The 20384-nt window shown below is 30.6% G+C and overlaps 1 protein-coding gene across 2 annotated transcripts in view; it reads right to left on the reverse strand.

Moving 5' to 3' along the window:
• Taf13 (TATA-box binding protein associated factor 13) overlaps nucleotides 1-18601 on the reverse strand; it is a 43528-nt gene extending 24927 nt beyond the window's left edge. The window contains exons 1-2 of one of the 2 annotated variants that reach the window (XR_015043002.1): nucleotides 18438-18601; nucleotides 12092-12164 (exon numbers count right to left, since the gene is read on the reverse strand). Coding sequence is in view for 1 of the 2 variants with exons in the window: in XM_085823519.1 (XP_085679645.1) it covers nucleotides 12092-12164; nucleotides 18438-18467 (103 nt within the window). In the remaining variant the exon portion in view is untranslated. The remainder of the gene's footprint in view (nucleotides 1-12091; nucleotides 12165-18437) is intronic. The other variant, XM_085823519.1, reaches the window with a different exon arrangement.
• Nucleotides 18602-20384: the final 1783 nt, after the last annotated feature.

The following is a 20384-nucleotide window of genomic DNA, read 5'->3' on the forward strand; positions in this document are numbered from 1 at the left end:
CTAATCCAGTAGTACTTTCTTCTCTTTCAGGTACTATGGCAAAGTATATTCCTGTTTATTTTTCTTATTGCCTAATATAGGTAAGCCTGGTGATTTAGGACTGATGATGATTCTCTGTAAGTTATTCTTTTGAATACTTCAATTTTAATGTCTGTGAAGATTATTACTTTTTTGTTATGCTTAAGTTAAGCAAAATTATCCTATTAAATAAAGATTTCGTAGTTAAAATTTTTGACTTATGATTCTTTAATTCTGTGCTTGAGGAAACGTACTCATTACGCCTTCAGTGCTAATGCACAACCAACAATAACAGAAGACGAACATGACAAATTTTTAAAACTATCTGATAATGAACACTTTTATTCATTAGGTATGTAATTTCTTTTAAATAAACAGCATTTAGAAAAGTGTACTTATTTAGGTATAGAAAAAAAAAAAAAAAAGGGGGGGGATACTTATTTAGGTACATGTGGAAATCTAATTTTTTTTAAGCTATCTTATTTTTAAATCTATCATTTTTATATCCCGCATATAGCATGGAGCCATAAAATTTGATTTATTATTGTTATTAAAGTGAGTGATATATGCCAGAATGTATGGTATTTTTTAGTCCTCAATTCAATTTACAGTCAAAACCTGATTATCTAGCATTTAGCTAACCAGATCCAAGTACCCAGAACCTTTTGAAAATCCAGACAACCTAAAAAACAAACAAACAAATTAAGCAAATGAGAGTTTTGTAAAGCCATTACAAAGCATGTGTAAGACACAATCTCAAAACAGCGTGATTTAGAGCCAATACTGAATATACTCCATGTAACAATACAATCATAAAATCTTCCCCTTATGTAAATGTAGGTTTTTTTGGGGGGGGGAGGGGGACCTACAAAAAAAGACCTAACCTAAAGGGATATGTTAGCTGCTATTTATCTGTTTCTTCCTCATGTTTAAAAAAAAGTTATTAAAAATTTGGGGCCTGCTTTTTACAGAATAGATCACAAAAAAAACTATTTTCAAAGTTACTGGATTCTGGCATCTAAAAGGTATGCATTAATGGGTTCAATGTGCAACTTTATTTGAAGGAAAAAAAAAAAAAAAAAAAAAAAAAACAATTGCAAATTGTGAAAAATTATAAGTGATTTAAGTTTTGTATATGCTATATCCATAATGTGCATCTAACTAAAGAAAAAAAAATTTATTTATTTTAATTTCTGCCCGAATGACTAATGCAAGTTTGGCGACATTTCTGCCAACTCACATAGTCAACCAGTACACTTGAATAAGAAGTTATACTTTCGAATAATTAGGCCTATAAAATACATTGGCTTTTAGATTTTATATACACTTTTTTCCCCAAAATCTTACATAATTTAAAATACTCTTATATAAATTTTTATATTCAAGTTGTTAATAAATCAACATGACTTTTTTTATAATTTTGGACCAGAAATTTCTTTGTGCATTTAGCTGTTCTAAAGAGATTAACATTTTTTAATGTACTCAATAATCTGAAATTTCATATATCTGGCCTTCTGTATAGTCATGTTTTTAATTTGTTATCAAAAGTATTTTAATACTACTCAAAAAATTAAAAAATATACTTGACAGTGGCATAGCTAGGGTGGGGCAAGGGGGGACATCTGTCCCCGGGAGCAGCATCCAAAGGGCGCCAAATTGATGCAACGAAATTTTTTAATGAAATGTTTTCCATTCTTGGCACACAGGAAGGGAAGCAAATTCTTCAATTGTCCCTGGGCGCTGGGAACTCTAGCTATGCCCTTGGTACTTGAGTGTTATCTTATTGACTGTGAAACTGTCTCCGAGCAGAGCAATTTAGCACTAGTTATGGATAAGTATAACATGGCATATATGCTTTTGTTAGATGTAAAATTGATTCTTGATAAGCCACATTTTATTTCTATGAAAAGGATATACATTAAATGTTATTGCTGTATTTTGTCCCTTGCATTTTGAAGAAAACTATTCAAATTTGGAATATGCCTTCTACATGACAGCAAACAGTGGATCAATGGTAAAGTTATGGGATCGTACCTTCAACAAAAGTGTGTATTTAATAGACATGATACGATCAGCTGAATGACAAAACAGTAATAGATCGGAACAGTTACTGGTGGAAAGATTGTAGTCATAATAGAACTTCCTGTAAAATCACAGAGCTTAACATAATACAGTACAAAGTCTGTAATCCGGACTCGTCAGGACTTCAGTGATTCCGGATTAGGGGTTTTTCCGGATTATAGATCATCAATTTAATCTGGTACGATGGCATGCAGAAATTATACAATTAAAAATATGAAACCATAATTTATGAAATAAAGAGCAATTATGATCTAAAGGGTATCAAAATTTACAACAAAAAAAAAGGCTTAATATTTATTTGTTTACTTTAGTAAACATTTCTTTCAATGTAAGTTGCTTAAGTTGCTTCGTTTTTTGTGCTAATACTTTCTCTTTAATTCTATAAACATACATAATTTCTTGTTCAGTTATGAAGTTCCACTGTTCAAGTCCTGTAATTGCTGTGTCGAGAATACCGACTAACTTGTCAATTAAAATTTTTTCGTTTTCAATAACGTTCTCTGTTACTTTCTTCACTATCGGAAGCACACATTGGTACATGCTTTATGCACATGCATAGCGGACGTGCGCATCAAATGCGCATGCGTAAGTTTGTGGCTTTGAAGTCCGGATTATAGATTATTCCAGAAAATGGATGTCAGGATTACGGACTTTGTACTGTAGTAGAAATCATCAATGTGACCATCCAGTTTCACCGGATCACATACTGGGTTGCATCGGACCAGTGGAGTAGCGAGCATAACTAGCGCCCGGGGAAAATACCGTTTTGGCACTCCCTTCCCCGAAAAAAACACAGTGATATGATAAAAATCTTATTTGGAGACCATTTGGCGCCCCCATCATACACCCCCTTGCCCCCCCCTCGCTATGCCACTGTATCGGACTTTCTAAGGAGGACTTAACATCCAATCCCCTCATTGTTATTGATTTTTTGACGGTCAACAACCCTTGACCATCAAAAAAATTTAATTAATAAAAAATTGGTTTAGATTTGATGAATTCAACCTACTTTTCTGTTTCGCTGGCGCAAATCTCGCCAAGCAGACATTGTTGGCGACAGCATGCAATATACACATAAAAATTGTTATCAACTGTTAGTTCTAAGAATTTTTTATTTTAAAGGCATAAACATTTTAATATGGTTTAAAATTTTGTAAAAATTCAAAAAATAAAGACAATAAATTTGTAAAAGGACATTAATTTATGAATTTACTATGCTTTCATGGTTCAACATCCAGATTCACCAGTTCGTATCACGTGATCCCAAGTGATCTTATCTCTCGTAAACTACGCTACAAAAATGTAATTCTCTCAGTAATTATCTACATTAATTTCAAGTTAAATCTTAAATTAAATCTTATGGAATACAAGTTTAAATGCAAGAATTATTTCAATTTGTACAAATAGCTTACTCAGAAATTATGTAAAACTGCAATGCTTTACTTCGCTAGTGCATTCTCATTAGATTTGATGAATTTAACCCTTGATTTTGCCTTTTCTATATTTTCATCTTCGAGTGAGTGGTGTGATTGCATCCTAATTAATTTTACCAGGAATGGTCTTAGGGCATAAAATTTAGCTAGTAAAAATTCTATGTAATTGTATGCCAGTATTGAAAGAAACAATCAATCTGATAAGAAACGGCTGCAACTTGTTTTGAAAATAAGGAGTAAAAGGTTACCAGCGAAGATATTCCGTCTAACATCAGTTGTACCATTAATGGCGACTTTATCATTTGCGACAGCAAAACGGAAAAGTACCCAAATTTATCTGTTTCTTTAAGCAGTTTAATCTGAAGAATAAGTTCATTTGTACAGAATGTATTGTAAATAATGAAAGAATAAACACTAGAAAAAAAGATACTAAATTATAAATGATCTTAAAGAACAATATAAGGAATTTTAAACAATATATCACATATTTTTTATCACTGACTTACTATTTGCATGAAAAAAATCATAACTTTTTGTTTTGTAGCACAATTCATTTGCTGTTATATTACACACTTTTCTCTTCCTTTTTGTATTTCCAATACAGTAATTTTTTTTTATTATTTGACAGTCTGCCATTGTAATTTTTCTAATGTTCTTAAATAAACAAACTCAACTTTTTTTTAAAGGAAGGGCACGATTTATCTGTCCCTGTTTCATCAGTAAGTGCTTATATTATACAAACAAAGCTAATACAGATCCTGAATATATAACTTCATAAAAATTACACAAACAGTATGATCCAACAATTCCTTTATTTCAATGAATTCACAATATATAACAATCATTAGAAAAGTAAAGTGAATTGTGACTTATGGTTTGGATCTAGCAAATAATTTGATGCTTACTTGGAAGTAAGATGAAACACTCTCTATTAATTTACTTGTTGTTAATTGATGGTAGATTGGTTTATCCCCTTGATAAGTTGATTGATCTGCAATCAATGACAATAGCTACTTTTTCAATACTTAAAATATTTACTTTTGGTTTTGGTATTTTTGCGATTACAGATTTTTCTTAGCAGACTTTTACATTTTTAAACAAGGAATTTGAAATTACTACTTAAAATACTAATTTAAATTCTGACTAAAAATGTTTTTCATTCATGGTTTTAAATTGAATTTCTATTCCTTGGAGATGGTATACGGAAAGTTTTTTTATTATAAATTATTATAAAATGTAAAATGATGATATTTTTGTCAGTAGAAAGTCCTTCCAAAATTCTTAACCATTGCACTGCATTAACAGAACCACATATTAATTATATAGACAACTCATTAACCATTGCCACATCATGAAATATTATGTTGATCATTAATTTATATTCCACTAGATCTGCCAAATAGCCACTTTTAGTAGCATTTAATGTGTCATTTTTAATTTATCTTTAAAATTATATAATAGCATTGCTTAAAAAAAGTAAATGATTATAAGCAATAAACCCATTTCTTAGAGTACTTTAAAAAATTAACTAATTTTTCAGTGATTTGTTAAATTATATAATTCAAAATATATTTAATTTATCCAAATTATAACTTTAACGAATAACTGCAGCACAATTTGGATAAAATACATGATGTTTCTAATGTTACATATTATGTATTTCAGAGCAGAAGTGTTTATTTTTTTACACAAGGATGTGATTGTATTATTTGATTATGGCAAAACATACAATGCTATCTTCCTACAGGAAATGATACCTTCTTGGAACACTTAAAAAGAAAGTACATTTGAAGGAAACATGCAAACCTTATGCAATCAGCCAATTCAAGTACTGAAAAGAGAATCCATGGTAAATTATTAATGCTTCTTCCTTTTAAAATTTGATTATTATTTATTTATTAGAAACTTTTAACTGCAGCACGAAATCCACAACACACAGTTCTTGTGCTATAAGCTCTAAAACTGGATCATAGACTATTTTTAGAGCAACTTAATTCAAAATGGAAAAAAAGACAACATTGGATTTTCTATTATTTATCCGAAATATACACAGTCAAACTCCACTATGACAAACTTTGAGGGACCAAAAATTTAGTTCACTATATTTGATCAAAAAAAAGGGAGGGAATGACTGATCGATGAATTACACAGAAAAAGTTATTAGTTTTGTCAGATCTCCCAAAAGATGCTAAGAATATTTTTTAAAAGGATATTAAAAGATAATAACAATTATTATTACATACCATTACTAAATTTCTTTTTCATTGTTTTTTAACTTCATCTACATTAATAATATTACATACAGAATTACTTAATATAAAATTCACGATTTAGACCTATCCCTACAGTTACACATCTGCAAATAAAATATACATTTACAATTAAGAATAAATATCAGCCTTGAACAGACGGCATCAAGCTCTTTGGCTCAATGTTATGGGATCTAAGACAGTAGTCTCAAACTGGCAGCAGAGTCGTAGCTAGGATTTTAGCGCACGGGGACAAGTGAAGATTTCGCACCCCCTCTATTTGCCAAAAATGGAAAGAATTTAATTCTAAAATTTTTTAACATCAGTTTGGTACCCCCTAGATGCTGCACCCAGGAACATTTGCCCCCCCTCTAGTTACGCCCTCAACTGGCAGTCCAGTGGCTGCATGCAGCATCCAAACCAAATTTACGCAGCCCGTGAATACATTTCAATTATTATACAATAATAATTGAATACATTTCAATACATTTCAATATGAATAATTTCAATTCTCAAGAGAAGAGAAGTATGTATTTGTTGCAAAGATTTCAAAATTTTAATTATCTTAAGTCCAAGTTTACATTATTTTCATTATCACTAAAAATGAACAAGATTAACATACCAGAAAATCTATAAATTGAGCTAATTAATTTACAATGTGATATGAATCTTATTTAAAAATTTGAAAATACAGATTGGATTACCTTATACTTGTCAGAAGATAAATTAGTTCAGTAACAAATTTTTGCACTAAGAATAATAGTTTGGTTTGGGAATACATTCATACATGAACAGCTTTTTTTCACAGTTGAAAATTAATAAGAAGAGAACCTGATTAATCAATGAGCATCTATAATCCACGATGAAGATAATTTCTCTTCACGGCTACAAAATAGAAATAAAGAAGTTCATAATTATTTATATATGAACATATTTTTATGCGACGAAAAAATTTAATAAATAAGAAAGTTTTTATAACTTTTTTAACTTTTAGTTTAAATTAAATTATTTTATGATTAATTAAACATTTTATAATTATTTGAAAGAAAGGTCAGTTTGAGAATTTAATATTTAGCTGTCAAGGTATTTAAATCACAAAGCATAACCAATAAAAATATCTTATAGGCAGCAAACTTTAGATTTCAAATAGAAAATAAATTTAAATTAGATTTTTGTTTGTTTGTTTGTGTGTGTGTGCTTTGCTTTGCAATATTATTATTATTATTATTATACATGTTTTGATAAATATTTAGTAAGTGAAATTTAAAATTTATTTAAAATAAGTTTTATTTTGTCAATATAATTTTTCATTTTTTTAACAAAGAAAAATAATTTGTACCTATGTATTATCACAACCACCTTCATAAAAGTTGCCAAATTTTCAGACTTCTCCAAATTCTGGCAACCATGTGCATAACAGTTCTTCAGGTAACCATATTCATTGTAAGATGTGAACCAAAAATTCACCAAATCAGTTTTTTCTTTTGTAAAAAATCGCCAGCTGTACCAAGGTGGTTCCGCTAACATGTAAATACCAAAAAATTTGGGACTCATCAGCTGTTTTCAGATTGTGGATTCAGGCTGCATGCAATACAAGTTAGAGAACAACTGTCTTATTGTATATCCTGGTTTTCTAAAAAAATGGCTGCTTCACCTGCCTAACAAAGTCTTCTGTTTAGAACATACAGAATGGCAGATGTTAAAATAAAAGAACAGCAGTAACCTAAAAGTGTTTTTTGGGGGAGGGTTATTCTAATACCCTAAATAGTATGAATTTAAGGATTAGTAATTTTTCACTTGAAAACTGCAGAAATTCTGAAAAAAAGTTTAAGAAACACAAAAATAAAATTCAGTGTAAGATATTTAGAAAACTCATTACACCTGATATTTATACATCTGAAAATTTGCTATAACTGTCTAAAATAATATTAAATCTACAGAAAATTGGATGGGACTAAAAGGTTTGTTCACTATATCCAAGCATTCATTATAAACCAGGTTCACTACAGTAGTATTTGAATGTAAAACATACTTTGTACTTTTTCTCCCATAAAACAACTCTATCCGTCTCCTTTTGGAGAAAATAAAATAATAATGCACCTTCATGCATGAAATCTGTTGAATTTTGGTTACAGGATGAATGATATCAATTTACTGTTATTGCTTCACACTTACCTTAAGATCTTCTTTAGGTAATGTTCAGTAATGATGGCTGATGGTAGAAATCCCTGATGACCTTACTTGTGGAATTCTTTTCTTTTGAATGGGCTCTAGTAGCAGCTATAGCAGAGGTGTTACTTCTCTTGATTTTGGTTCTCTTGACTAACAGCTCAAGAGAAGAGAAGTAACATAATCTAACCAACAGATATGAAACATATTTTTCTCGACCTTTGTCATTTTAAAATTTTTTCTTCATTTTTATATAGATTTGCTTAACATTTCATTATTTGCATCCAAAACTGTGATTTCTACCAACTGAAATCACTCAGTTTTTCTCTAGATTCCCAATAAAAGAAAATAAAGGCTTTTTCATTAGTGAGATATTACTGTATGCTATTGCTATACATGTGAAAGTAGATGTATCTGAAAATATCATGTCCCAGCTCTAATGAGCAAATGAAAATGTGGTTGCAATTCAAGCTGCTCTTGATGCCCCTCCTATAGCTAAATGATGTAAGTTCCTTGCACTTCGAAAAACGCTTTCAGAATCTGTGAGCTTCTATATTAATTATATTTGTAAAAAAAAGTAAAATACATATACTTTTCAAAAATTACACTTAGATGATTTGTGTACCATTTATAGTGAATTTTTAATTTTGCTCAACGGAAATGCTTATGTTATCAGACATGCCCGTCATTCAAACTTTTCTTTTTATGTGTTTTTATTCTTAAAGAATTATTATCATTACCAGAATTCTCCTAATTTTTGTATTTGGTAGACATTATTGCATTATTTTCTGCTTTAGACCTCTTTACATCTCAGTCTTATTAATATAGCCATTTACAAATACCATTACTTTTGCTTTTAACTTTTCTATCAAGTTTTGACAGTTTGCACTTATTTACATACCCGTAGTTCGAAAATGAATCAAATTCTGATTTTCCAGTAGCATTGCATTATCATTTTATGACTTATGTTAATCTATTTTCCTGCCACTAAACTGTGCTTTCCATAAGAAATTCAAGCATCAATAACATAATGTTTTATTATTTCTCTTACCTTTTATTTAAACTTCTGTGGATACCATTCTGTGATTAGGACTGGATTCAGATATCGCCTAAAGCTGACGATTTGGCAAAAAATTCAAAGCATAAAAATAATCACCAAAATATTTATGATACGGTTAAGTTGTAGAAAAATCCAAGGGAAAAAATAACATAACAGATATTCGTAAAATTAAAAATTTTTAGGGTAAATTAAACAATTTCTCAAAGAAATCAGAAAAAAAAAATTTGGCTAGAGAACTAAGATTAACATGAGTTCATAAAACTGAGAATTTCATTTAAAATGTCTGAAAACATTTGTGTTTAGGATGCTTTTGCTAAACCCAAATTCACATAAATAAGCATCTAATCGGTTACAGTCGCTTATTTCCCCATTTCGCACTGCCTCATAACCTTTCAACAGCTTGCTTATAGTAACACTATCGGGATCGATAAATTCATATTTATGGTTAACACAGAAATGTTCAAAGCTAGGCTCTGTTAATTCCTCAGTGTTATACACTTTCTAACAGTCTCAGTACATTACAGTGCCATGAATATTTTCTTCAATAACTTTAAGTATAACAAAGTTCTGTCAGAGTAAAAGCATTTTTTTGTTTCCATAGCAACTAAAAAGCATTTTTTTTTTTTGGGTTGTTTCCTGTGAAATCCCACTGGGTAAAAGTATATTTTAGGGTACCCCTTGGCAAAACTTTGTAATTTTTGGCAGTACATGGATTCTTCGACTTATTATTTTGGCTTGCATAATGGTATTTTTTGTGCCAAAAATCATCGCTACACAAAGCCAAAATAACAAGACAAAGAATTGCACAAACTCGGTATCCATGTACATTTCAACCTATTTTCACTTAAAAAAAAAAAATCCCTGAAATGCACAAAAATGGCATTGCCCACTCCCTTGACTTTATCCATGTACACATCGACCTATTTTCACTTTAAAAAAAATCCAAGAATTGCACAAACTTGCATTGCACACTCCCTTCACTTTGTCCATGTACACATAGATATATTTTCACTTAAAAAGTCAAAGAAGCATCTAATTCATACAGGCAAACATACATAATCTCAATAAACTACATTTTAAACCAAACAATAAAATAACATAAAAAAGGAAAAACATGCGATACATTTAAGCACTACAAAAAGCAAATATCCACTTACCCTATTTACAAGTTCCTTCGTCTTTAGTCTGTGGCACACAAAATTCCCTAACAGCATCCAAAAACTTACTACATTCAGCCATTCTACCATCTAAACAATAAAACCAACACACACCACAAAAACGCTTACAATACATCCCATGATTCAAAATTTCCCAGAATCATGCATCCAATTACATCACAATAGAGTTTCCATAACATTCAACTACTCAGGCTACCATAAATGAAACAACAACTTGGTGATAAATGAAACAACAACTTCGCCATAATGCAAGGGATACCTTAAGTCTACTCTAACCTCCCACTGTACACCCACTGTGGCAGAAAAATACAACCAATGTTGATTTTTCAATGGGAAAACAGACTTTCATCAACTTTGAAAATATTACCAGTGCCATCTATTTTAACAGACGGTCACACTTATGTAACCATTTCAGTAAACAACAGTGCAGTGATTCAAATCAAGCTGATACTGACCAAATTCACAGAAAATTAATTCTAAATATCATGCACAAATGGAACAAACTGCCGTTAAAAACTGAATCTCAATCATTCAAAACAATTTTGAGAATGCAATCTTTCTTTTCTAGTCATGTCATGTCTTAAAATCTCCATTACAGTGTTTCCTTTGAACTGAAGTAGAGCTTCATTTTATGTTTTTCATGCACTTTCTTTCAGACTGAATAATTTCTTGTTCCTAAACAAATTGTATGGAAGATATTTCATCATTAGGTAAGGCCCAAATTTTCATATATATGGTAAATACAATAATAATAAAAATGCAAGTTACCATTACATCTTTAGAATTTGTAGTCTTGTTGCCAATTTCAAGAAGGCATTCTTTTACTTCTTTAAAAAAGTAAACTTAGTAATGAATTTAAAGTAAACATTGGCAACTTCATATGATCAAATTTCTTGGCAAGTTTAGTAAATCATCTGGAGATGACTCCGGTCCCAATAATGGAACAGAACCCTTCCCTGCATAATCTCCCCCTATTCTATCCGAATTAAAAAGAACAATTATCAACAGATTATGAAACTTTTTATTAGAGTACAATGGTTATGTTATTACAATTATGCTATTGCTGCCTATCAATTATTATTATGTAATAATAATTGTAATGTAAATATTACAGTCAAAAGTCGTTAATCCGGACTCGTCGGGACTTCGGCGATTCCGGATTATCGATTTTTCCGGATTATAGATCATCAGTTTAAATCTGGTAAGATGGCATGCCGAAATTACAAAGTTAAAAATATGAAACCGTAATTTATGAAATAAAGAACAATTATGATCTAAAGCGTATCAAAATTTACAAAAAGAAAAAGCTTAATGTTTATTTGTTTACTTTATTAAACATTTCCTTCAATGTAAGTTGCTTCGTTTCATGTGATAATGCTTTCTCTTTAATTCTATTAAACAGACATAATTTCTTGTTTAATTACAAAGTTCCGCTGTTCAAGTCCTATAATTGCTGTGTTGAGAATACCGACTAATGCGTGAACGCGACGCATGCGCAGAAAGTTTGTAGCTTTGAGGTCCGGATTATAGATCATTCCGGATTATGGGTGTCCGAATTCACGACTTTTGACTGTATTCATCTTGGATGCAAAGTACATGCTAATCTTATCTAAAGATTTCCACAGCAATGCATCTTGTTCATAAGTTAAGTACCACTCACCATACATATTCTATTACAAATGAAGTGTCACCTGATTAACAGAACTGCAATTAAAAAATTCAGACAGTAAAATTCTTAAAACAAAATTGTAATTTAACGTATTTCTGTCTTAAATGAATTACTATGCATTACAAATTCATAGCAATATTAAATTATTGAATGTTTGCAAACTTCTGTACGACCCTGTGCTTAATGCATACGACAGAATTACATAAAAGATATAAAAGGAATCTGAAACTTACATTCTTTTGAAAACAAACGCTTTCTTTTATCTCCTGCTTGTGTTTCTTGAGATTCTTGTAATTCATCTTCAAACTAAAACATAATAGTTATTTAAATACAGAAAAAAAAAAATTTAAACATTAATTTAAAATTAAAACTCCTATCAGAAATTTAACAATGCTAAATACTGCCTTTAAATATAGGAAAATTTTGATTGGCAGCATAAGGTGACAATACAAATCACACTTTTTAAAACAATTATTTTATACTAGTTCACAAAATTATCTTTAATGCACATAAATACTATTTCCACAAAACTGCTGAGTTTAACTGAATGAATGAATTTTGAATAATAGATAATATGATAATACATAAATACAAACAGAATAGTGAACATAAATGCATGCGACACATAAACACATTATGAAACAATAAAAATTGAAACGTGTGATAATGGAATTTCAAGAAAAATAAAGTGAATATAAAAAATTTTCAGATTTTTGGCTTGAATTTCCACCAACTTTCACTACTGACCTGAAAATATATAACAAGTGATTAAATTAAAGCTTGGAGGGTTAATCTTTAGATTATGGTAACTTGGCGATTTTTTGGCGACTAACCCTGCTACAGCAACCTGCCTTTTTTTTTTTTTTTTTTGACGCCATTTTATTTTTACAAAGTAAAGGCATTTTTTTTTCCCTCAACATTTTTTTCCAACAATCTGCAAGCTGAATTATGCTTATGCTAGAACTTTTATGGAACAAAAGTGCTTAATCATGACGAAGATTAGGTGCGAAATTGGGAGAAAGTGCAGAATCGCCCACTGATTGCCGCGTTTTTAAGAATTGCACATACACGGTATCCATGTACACGTCGACCTATTTTCACTTAAAAAAATCCCAGAATTGCACAAAAATGGCATTGCGCACACTCTTGACTTTATCCATGTACACTGCTAAAGTCCTAGCTAGTAACCTTTATCGCCTTACCAAAATGTCACCAAACTACCTGTTACCATATTCCAAAGATTAGCCGCTTGGAGAAATAAATTCCAGTTCTCTACCAATATGTTAAAAACTGAGATTTCTGAAAAGAAATTAATTCCAGTTATCTACCAACATGTTAAAAATTCAGATTTCTGAAAAGAGAATTTTGCCATGAGAAAGTTATATCAGCAGTGTCTAATATGCACCCTGTGGAATCCAAATCATGAGATTTGGCTGTCAGTTTATTTAAACAGTGGTTTTGGTTTTAAGAATTCATTAACCAGACTTGTGCAATATGAATTACATACAGATATTAGACTTCATCTCAATCTACTGCTAAGCACAGATCCTCTGTCATCTCATAGGATCATATTCATTGATCATTAATACAAATTGTACACAAATTGAAAATTAATTTGATAATGTATTATTTTCAACCACGTTTTTCTTTAACTTAATTTTATGTAATTTCTATAATTTGTTTAAGTGCCTTAATTTTTTCGTAATTTACATTTACTGACATAAAACAGGAAAAAGTTAATTAAAAATGCACAGCTCGCAATCAGCTACAATCCTCTTAGATTAATTAATATTTGTAAAAAATTATCACATAATTCCAAGCATGTTTTTGTGGCATAAGTAATTACCATGTCCAGCTAACAACAGAAGATGCATGATTATAATCCTGGCTAAGCCACAACTAATTTTTCACATTTTCCACTGGGGGGGGGGGGAACCGACAGCCTAATACTATTAGCTGATATCAATCTAATCATATTTCTAATTGAAGTAATTATTCATAAAATAGTTTAAATATCTTGAATTACAACTCAAAGGCCCATTACTTTGATAAAAAGAATGAAGTAAAATCAAGTGCACTTTTAACTGTAAAATGTTAAACTTGAATCACAGATTTGCTAAGAATAATTTATACATAAGATATAAATAATAGTTTAAAGAATATAAAGTATATTGAAATGTTCATGAGTACTTTAGAAAATTAAAAAAGTATTAAACAGTAATTTGCAAAATTAAATTATATATGTATATATATATATAATTTATTTCCTAAACAATATTGATTAATTGATTATATTATCTTTTAAGTTTAATTAAAGTAGAATTATTTTAAAAGAGTGAATCCATACTGGTAAGTTATATTTTGAAAGATGTTTTGAAGTAACTTGAAAGTAAAATGTTAATAATGTTTTAATGGGGACTGGAATCAAATCATCATAACTGAATTTACCCATAGATACCTTCTTAAAATGGAAAGCTAAAATTCTTCAATGCATATCCACCGAAATCAGTCACCTCAAGTTTAAAAGTACACTGAATTGGTCGCAACTTACATCAGCTATTAAAAAATTAAAACAGCTTTTTACTATTACAAATATAGATAAAGCAATTAATAACTTTAGCATTATATGAAAATAATTCTACGCAGAAATTATTCATAAAGAATTTCTCAACGCAACTACTTATCAATTAGCCAAACTTACAGAAACATCTATAATAAACAGGATTAAAACTTTTCATAAGAAACTCAATATTACTTTCAATACAAACTACAACAGATTTACTAATCTTTATGCAATTCCCAAATTCCATAAAACACCATTAAAATTCAGATTTATAGCTAATGGAACTAATAATTACAAGAAAAATGTAGACTATTATTTTTCAATTCAACTTAATAAAATCTGTAAATTTATTTTCAATGATTGTAACACTAATCATAACTATTGCTGGATCATCCATAATAACACTCCTGCCATTAATACCATTCAAACAATTAACATCCAAAACATTAACTCGTATGACTTTGAAAACTTATATAGTACCTCACTTCCTCTAGAAGATATCTATACCAATCTACTTGATCTGCCTAAACTCTTCCCTGATATGCTCAAAATTATGACTCTTGACAAATGGAAAACCTACCTAAAATGCACACTTTTTCATAACTACATCAAGTTTCAAAATCAACTTTTTAAACAAGTCAGAGGATTGCCAATGGGCTTACATTCCAGCTCCTCGATCTGTAATATCTTTTTATTTATCAAAGAATTTAACTTCCAAAAAAATCTACAACCACAAGAGTTAAATTACTACAAACACACCTACAGATATATTGATGACCTTATTACAATTAATAATTTTGGTAAAATTGAACACTCCGAGATTTATCCAAATTGTCTTACACTTAATAAAACTAATAATTCACAAAATAGCACAGACTTTCTAGATCTTCAAATCATTAACTACAAAAAAATGTTACTTTTTGACAAAACAAGAAAAACTTCAATTTCAATACTAACAAATTAATAAATTGGAACTCCAACATATCCAAAAAAGGGAACTACTCTGATATGCGCCCTCAAGTCACCAAATTTCTTGCCAAACTTCACACTGCCATATTACTATCTAAATTTTTTTTCTACACTTCGAACTTTAAACCTAAAATGTCTCAAAAAACGTGGTTTTTGCACATGCAAAAACTACGTTTTGAACACAAGATTTAAGCTAAAAATCCGAAACAAAAACAAAAAATTTAGATAGCAAAAACGTAAAGTTTCTAATCAAAAATATTTGACAAGAATGCATGTATACAGCAACATGTTTTAACTTAAAAAAAAATCTACGAATGGCACAATGTATGCAACGAACGAATCTACAAACTACGCACACCTCGCTTTAATAAATTAACATAACAACAATAAATTTCAAAGAATACCATGTACACATCATCCTGTTTAAACTTAAAAAAAATCTACGAATTTCACAATTTAGGCAAGGAATGAATCTACGATCTACACACACCTCGCTTTAATAAAATAACATAACAATAAATTTCAAGTAATACCATGTACACAGCGTTCTGTTTCAAAAACAACAATAACGACAGAAATTCATACTAAAGAACCAATGAACATAACATTCTACAAAATAAGAACAAGAATAAAATAAAATGCACTTACCATGAAGTAATGCATTTTCGAACAGCAGAAATACCAATTTCATACCGCCTTTAACATGATGCCACGTAATCACTATCGTATTTACATGACAGCCAGACACACTCCAGAAAATTCATACTATGGTTCACAAATAAATAAAATCACAAATCCCTATTTCTATCATGTACAGCCATTAAAAATAATCTCCCAGACCCTCTTTCCACACCTCGAAATATGCACTACCCCTTAACAGGATGGCCGCTATGATATTTCCTTTTGCTGAACTTCAATTCAACAACTACCATTTTATCTTTCCCTCCCATCTTCTCAGACACAGACGCGAATCAACGAGTTTCAGCAAAAGATTTTTCAATGTCAACAGGGTTGCCATAGAACACGCAATTATGCCAAAAACCAGCGCAGAACACATATCGCCACATTTGGTGAAATTAGGGCGTATATCAGAGTTGTACCTAAAAAAGTAATTAACAATACAATAATTAATCAAATACAATGAATTCAAATTATATGCACAGATACAATAGATTTACAACGTGAAATTTTGCTCCTTATTAAAATTCTCAAAAATAATCTAATACCCATTCAATTTATTAATCATTGCCTTAAAAGAGCAGGCGTTAAATACTCACTCTAAATCATTTAACTGATAGAGATATGATAATTTGTTCCTAAACCTGAGAAGGCGGTATAAGTTGGATGACTATCAGTTAAAAGATTTGTATATAGTGTAATTACTCAGTTGTATATATTGTAAAAAGCTAATTGTCTTCAGACTTATGCTGTTACTAAAAAAATGGGCCTATTTCATGACTTTAGTCTGTCTAATAGCTCTTGGACAGTGAAAATTCCTTTTTTCCTTTCTTAAATTCTTAATCATTGCGACACGACAATTAGCCAGAAATTAATTAATTTCCATTCACTAGTATTTTAAAAAAAATCTTAACAGACAGTTTCACTCACTTCATATCCACATAATAATTCCGCAAGAAATTCCGAGTCCCACCCGCTACCATAAATTACTTCACCCAAGTCTTACTGACTGATATTATTCAAAGCCCCCACTGCCGCTAAGAATTTTCGGACACCCTACACTTATGAGTCAGACACGAAGAGAACACTTTGCCAACTTCCCACTAGAAAAAATGTAAGTTACTTAATACCTTTCCTGGCCTTTATATCTTCATGTACATTCACTGTTCTTATATTTTCTATATTATTTTTGATTTGTTTTTACAAAGTTTGCATTATTTATCTTATTTTGTAATCTTCTATGTTTATTTCAACTTTACTTTGAATTCTATTTCATAATGACAATGTCCAATGTTTAATTTTTACAAATAATATAGAACTCAAATGCATAAACATGAGGGTGTCGGAGATGGTTACTCGAGTCTTTTCGGATTTCTCTACAGAAATTGCTTTTTACTCCAAATTGAATTGGCTAAAATGCTTCATAAGAATAAGTTGTTTGAGTATCAGCATTGGTTCGTAATCCCTTCTATTCGCGGAAATATTTGGCCTGACTAGAATTGCCGGTTTGGCTTTACCTTATAACTCGAGTAAAGACAAAACACCTTCGAATTTACGTATTTTTATTAATTATTGTTCATTGAACGGGAGTTGGTTTGTTCCCCTTGAAAAGTCAACTAATTTCCGATCAATGACAATGATTACATGTTTTTAATTTAAATTTTCCTTTTACAATTGAAATTTTGTTCTTCATGATGATTTAATTCCAGTCCCCGTTAAAACATTATTAACATTTTACTTTCAAGTTAATTCAAAACATCTTTCAAAATACAACTTACCAGTATGGATTCACTCTTTTAAAATAATTCTACTTTAATTAAACTTAGGAGATAATATAATCAATTAATCAATATTGCTTAGGAAATAAATTATTATTAACTAACTTTGCAGCAATTGCGCAAGTAGTAGTAACTTGTTTTCGCACTAAATGAATTTAAGATCATACAACATTATATATATATATATACATATATATAGATACTCTCCCATTACATTTAGTAATCATGCAATTTTAAATCCTGCTGATGGCATTCAAAGCAATATAAACTATTTATATTCCAGAACAAATTTTATAAATACTATACACTACACTAAATATGTCACTAAAGTTCAAGAATTGTTATTTTACGATGCATTGTTGTAATCCGTAATTATGCTTCCTCTAAAAGTAATATACTAAAAGAACCTACTAAAAATGTGTCAGCAGAAATCGAATTAAACCATTTTATTTATAACCACATCGTAAAAGCTGGGATTAGAGGACGCAATATTCTTATATGGCAAACATACTACATTTATGGAAGTCTGGCAGTTTTAAAGCACAAAAAATTACTAAATTATTACTTCATGATTATGATAAATCAAAGCACCTGATCATAATCTTCAGTTGTTGCAGCCATGTTTACAGATAACAGGAAAGCTCTGAATTTGAAACTATTTACAAAGTATAAAATCAAAACATAACAATTTAATTATATGAGAAAAAATAGTTTCATTCAAAACATTAATTTCAAAACACAATAATGTTGCCAAATGTGGACAGATAAATTTTCCCTAACTGCTTAACGTAACTTCATTTTTACCAAATGTATCGTTACAAAATTCATTACAGAAGCAGCAGTTTATTACTTAGTTATTATTATTACTTTATTATAGTTGTTATTCAAAATTTATAAATTACCGCTAAGTTGTTGACTTTTTTCCAGTTTGAGAGTGAAAAGCTGTAAATATAGTAGCATTGTTAAACTAGGAAAACTTGCCTTTCTTGCATTGACCTCCCCGAAAATAGTAGCCATTTTTTGGGGGGAGGAACCCAATAGGGGGTCCCCATTACCTCCTATGAGGGGACAGACAATTTACATCCATGCCTTCGCCGGGTTTCAAACCCGGACTCTTCGGTATCGCAGTGGGCTTCCAACAGTCTGGGCTGCAGCTGAGTGAACATTGAATTCAGAACTGTGCTTTATAATTTACTCGGCGAATGATATCAGTAATCTATTTTCCTCGTTTGCTAAGAATTTACTTTATCTCTTTGTTCGCTTTGAGATATATTCCAAAGATCACAAATACCGCGAAATGACTGCATTTACTTCAGGCCAAAGATTCTTAGAAGTTTTAAGGCAATACCTTTTATACTGTGCAACATTTGATTGTCTAATATGAAGAATTTTGAAATGATTGTCATATAAAACCTGCCGTGAGTATCTCGGCATTATTACAGCTGGATGCATTTTTAAGGGAACATTTGGGAAATATTAGGAAATTGCTACAGAAGCTCACAGAGGCCAACTTAAAATTCAGTCCTTCGAAATATAAGTTGTTTCGCCGGGAGGTTAGCTATCTTGGTCATATTCTCTCTCCGAAGATGTTCTTACAGATCATAAAAAATCAAAGCTATTTCAAATCAATTTCTGAAGGATGCTTTGACTTTCGTTCCTGAGTTCGCTTATCTCCAGCTTGAGCGTAACAGTGTTCTCAATACTGGCGCCAACAATGAAGAAACTGCAGATGTTCTTTCACAAGACATTGGTGGCCTTCAAAACCAAAAGAAAGTTCAGTGCCACAAGAAAAAAAAAAAAAAAAAAACTACTGTCACCGTAAAGGCAGCAGAACCCTTTCATCCTTATCTCAAAGAGCATCGTCTTTCATCCCAAATTTCAGTTGCGCAACGACTATAGATCATTAGGTTGTTTATTCAGCTTCAAACGTCCAGAGAATCAAGTAATCAGATAAAGACAAGTAATCAAAACTGGAAGATTAGGCCTAAGGATTACCTGGAAGTTCCAAATGCACGTTTAAAAGATGTTCATTCGTTCACCAGGGAAAAGATCAACACAGCGACTGAAGACATGAAGATGAGATGCGATGCTAGCAGAGAAAAATTCAAAAAAAGGAGATGAAGTCTGGTTGTGGAACCCCAAGCATTGTGGTTGTGGAACCTCAAGCAAAATACAAGAAAGCAGATACAGCCTAAACCAGCTTCAGATATCCTGTAGTGAACCTACGATGTGGTGGTGCGAGTACGAGTCTACACTTACTACTATAAACTTCCACCATACTAAGTATTAAAATAAAATAAAATACATTCTTCTATCTCAATTACTTCAGTGAGCTTTTAAAGTGCTTTTGCAACTCCTTACTTCATTCGATTCCCCTCAGTCATTTATCACTTTAAGTATGCCTCATAAAAGCCACTTGCTACTCATTATACGAAGATGTTCCGTATAGACACAAATTTTATGCTCCTGTAACAACGTGAAAATGCAATATATTGTTATGGTTTTTGTATTGAATTAGCTAATTTTAAATAGAATTAA

This window comes from Stegodyphus dumicola, chromosome 9 (assembly GCF_044657685.1).
Source record: "Stegodyphus dumicola isolate Sdum_Otavi_A_Nest chromosome 9, ASM4465768v1".
NCBI lineage: Eukaryota > Metazoa > Arthropoda > Arachnida > Araneae > Eresidae > Stegodyphus > Stegodyphus dumicola.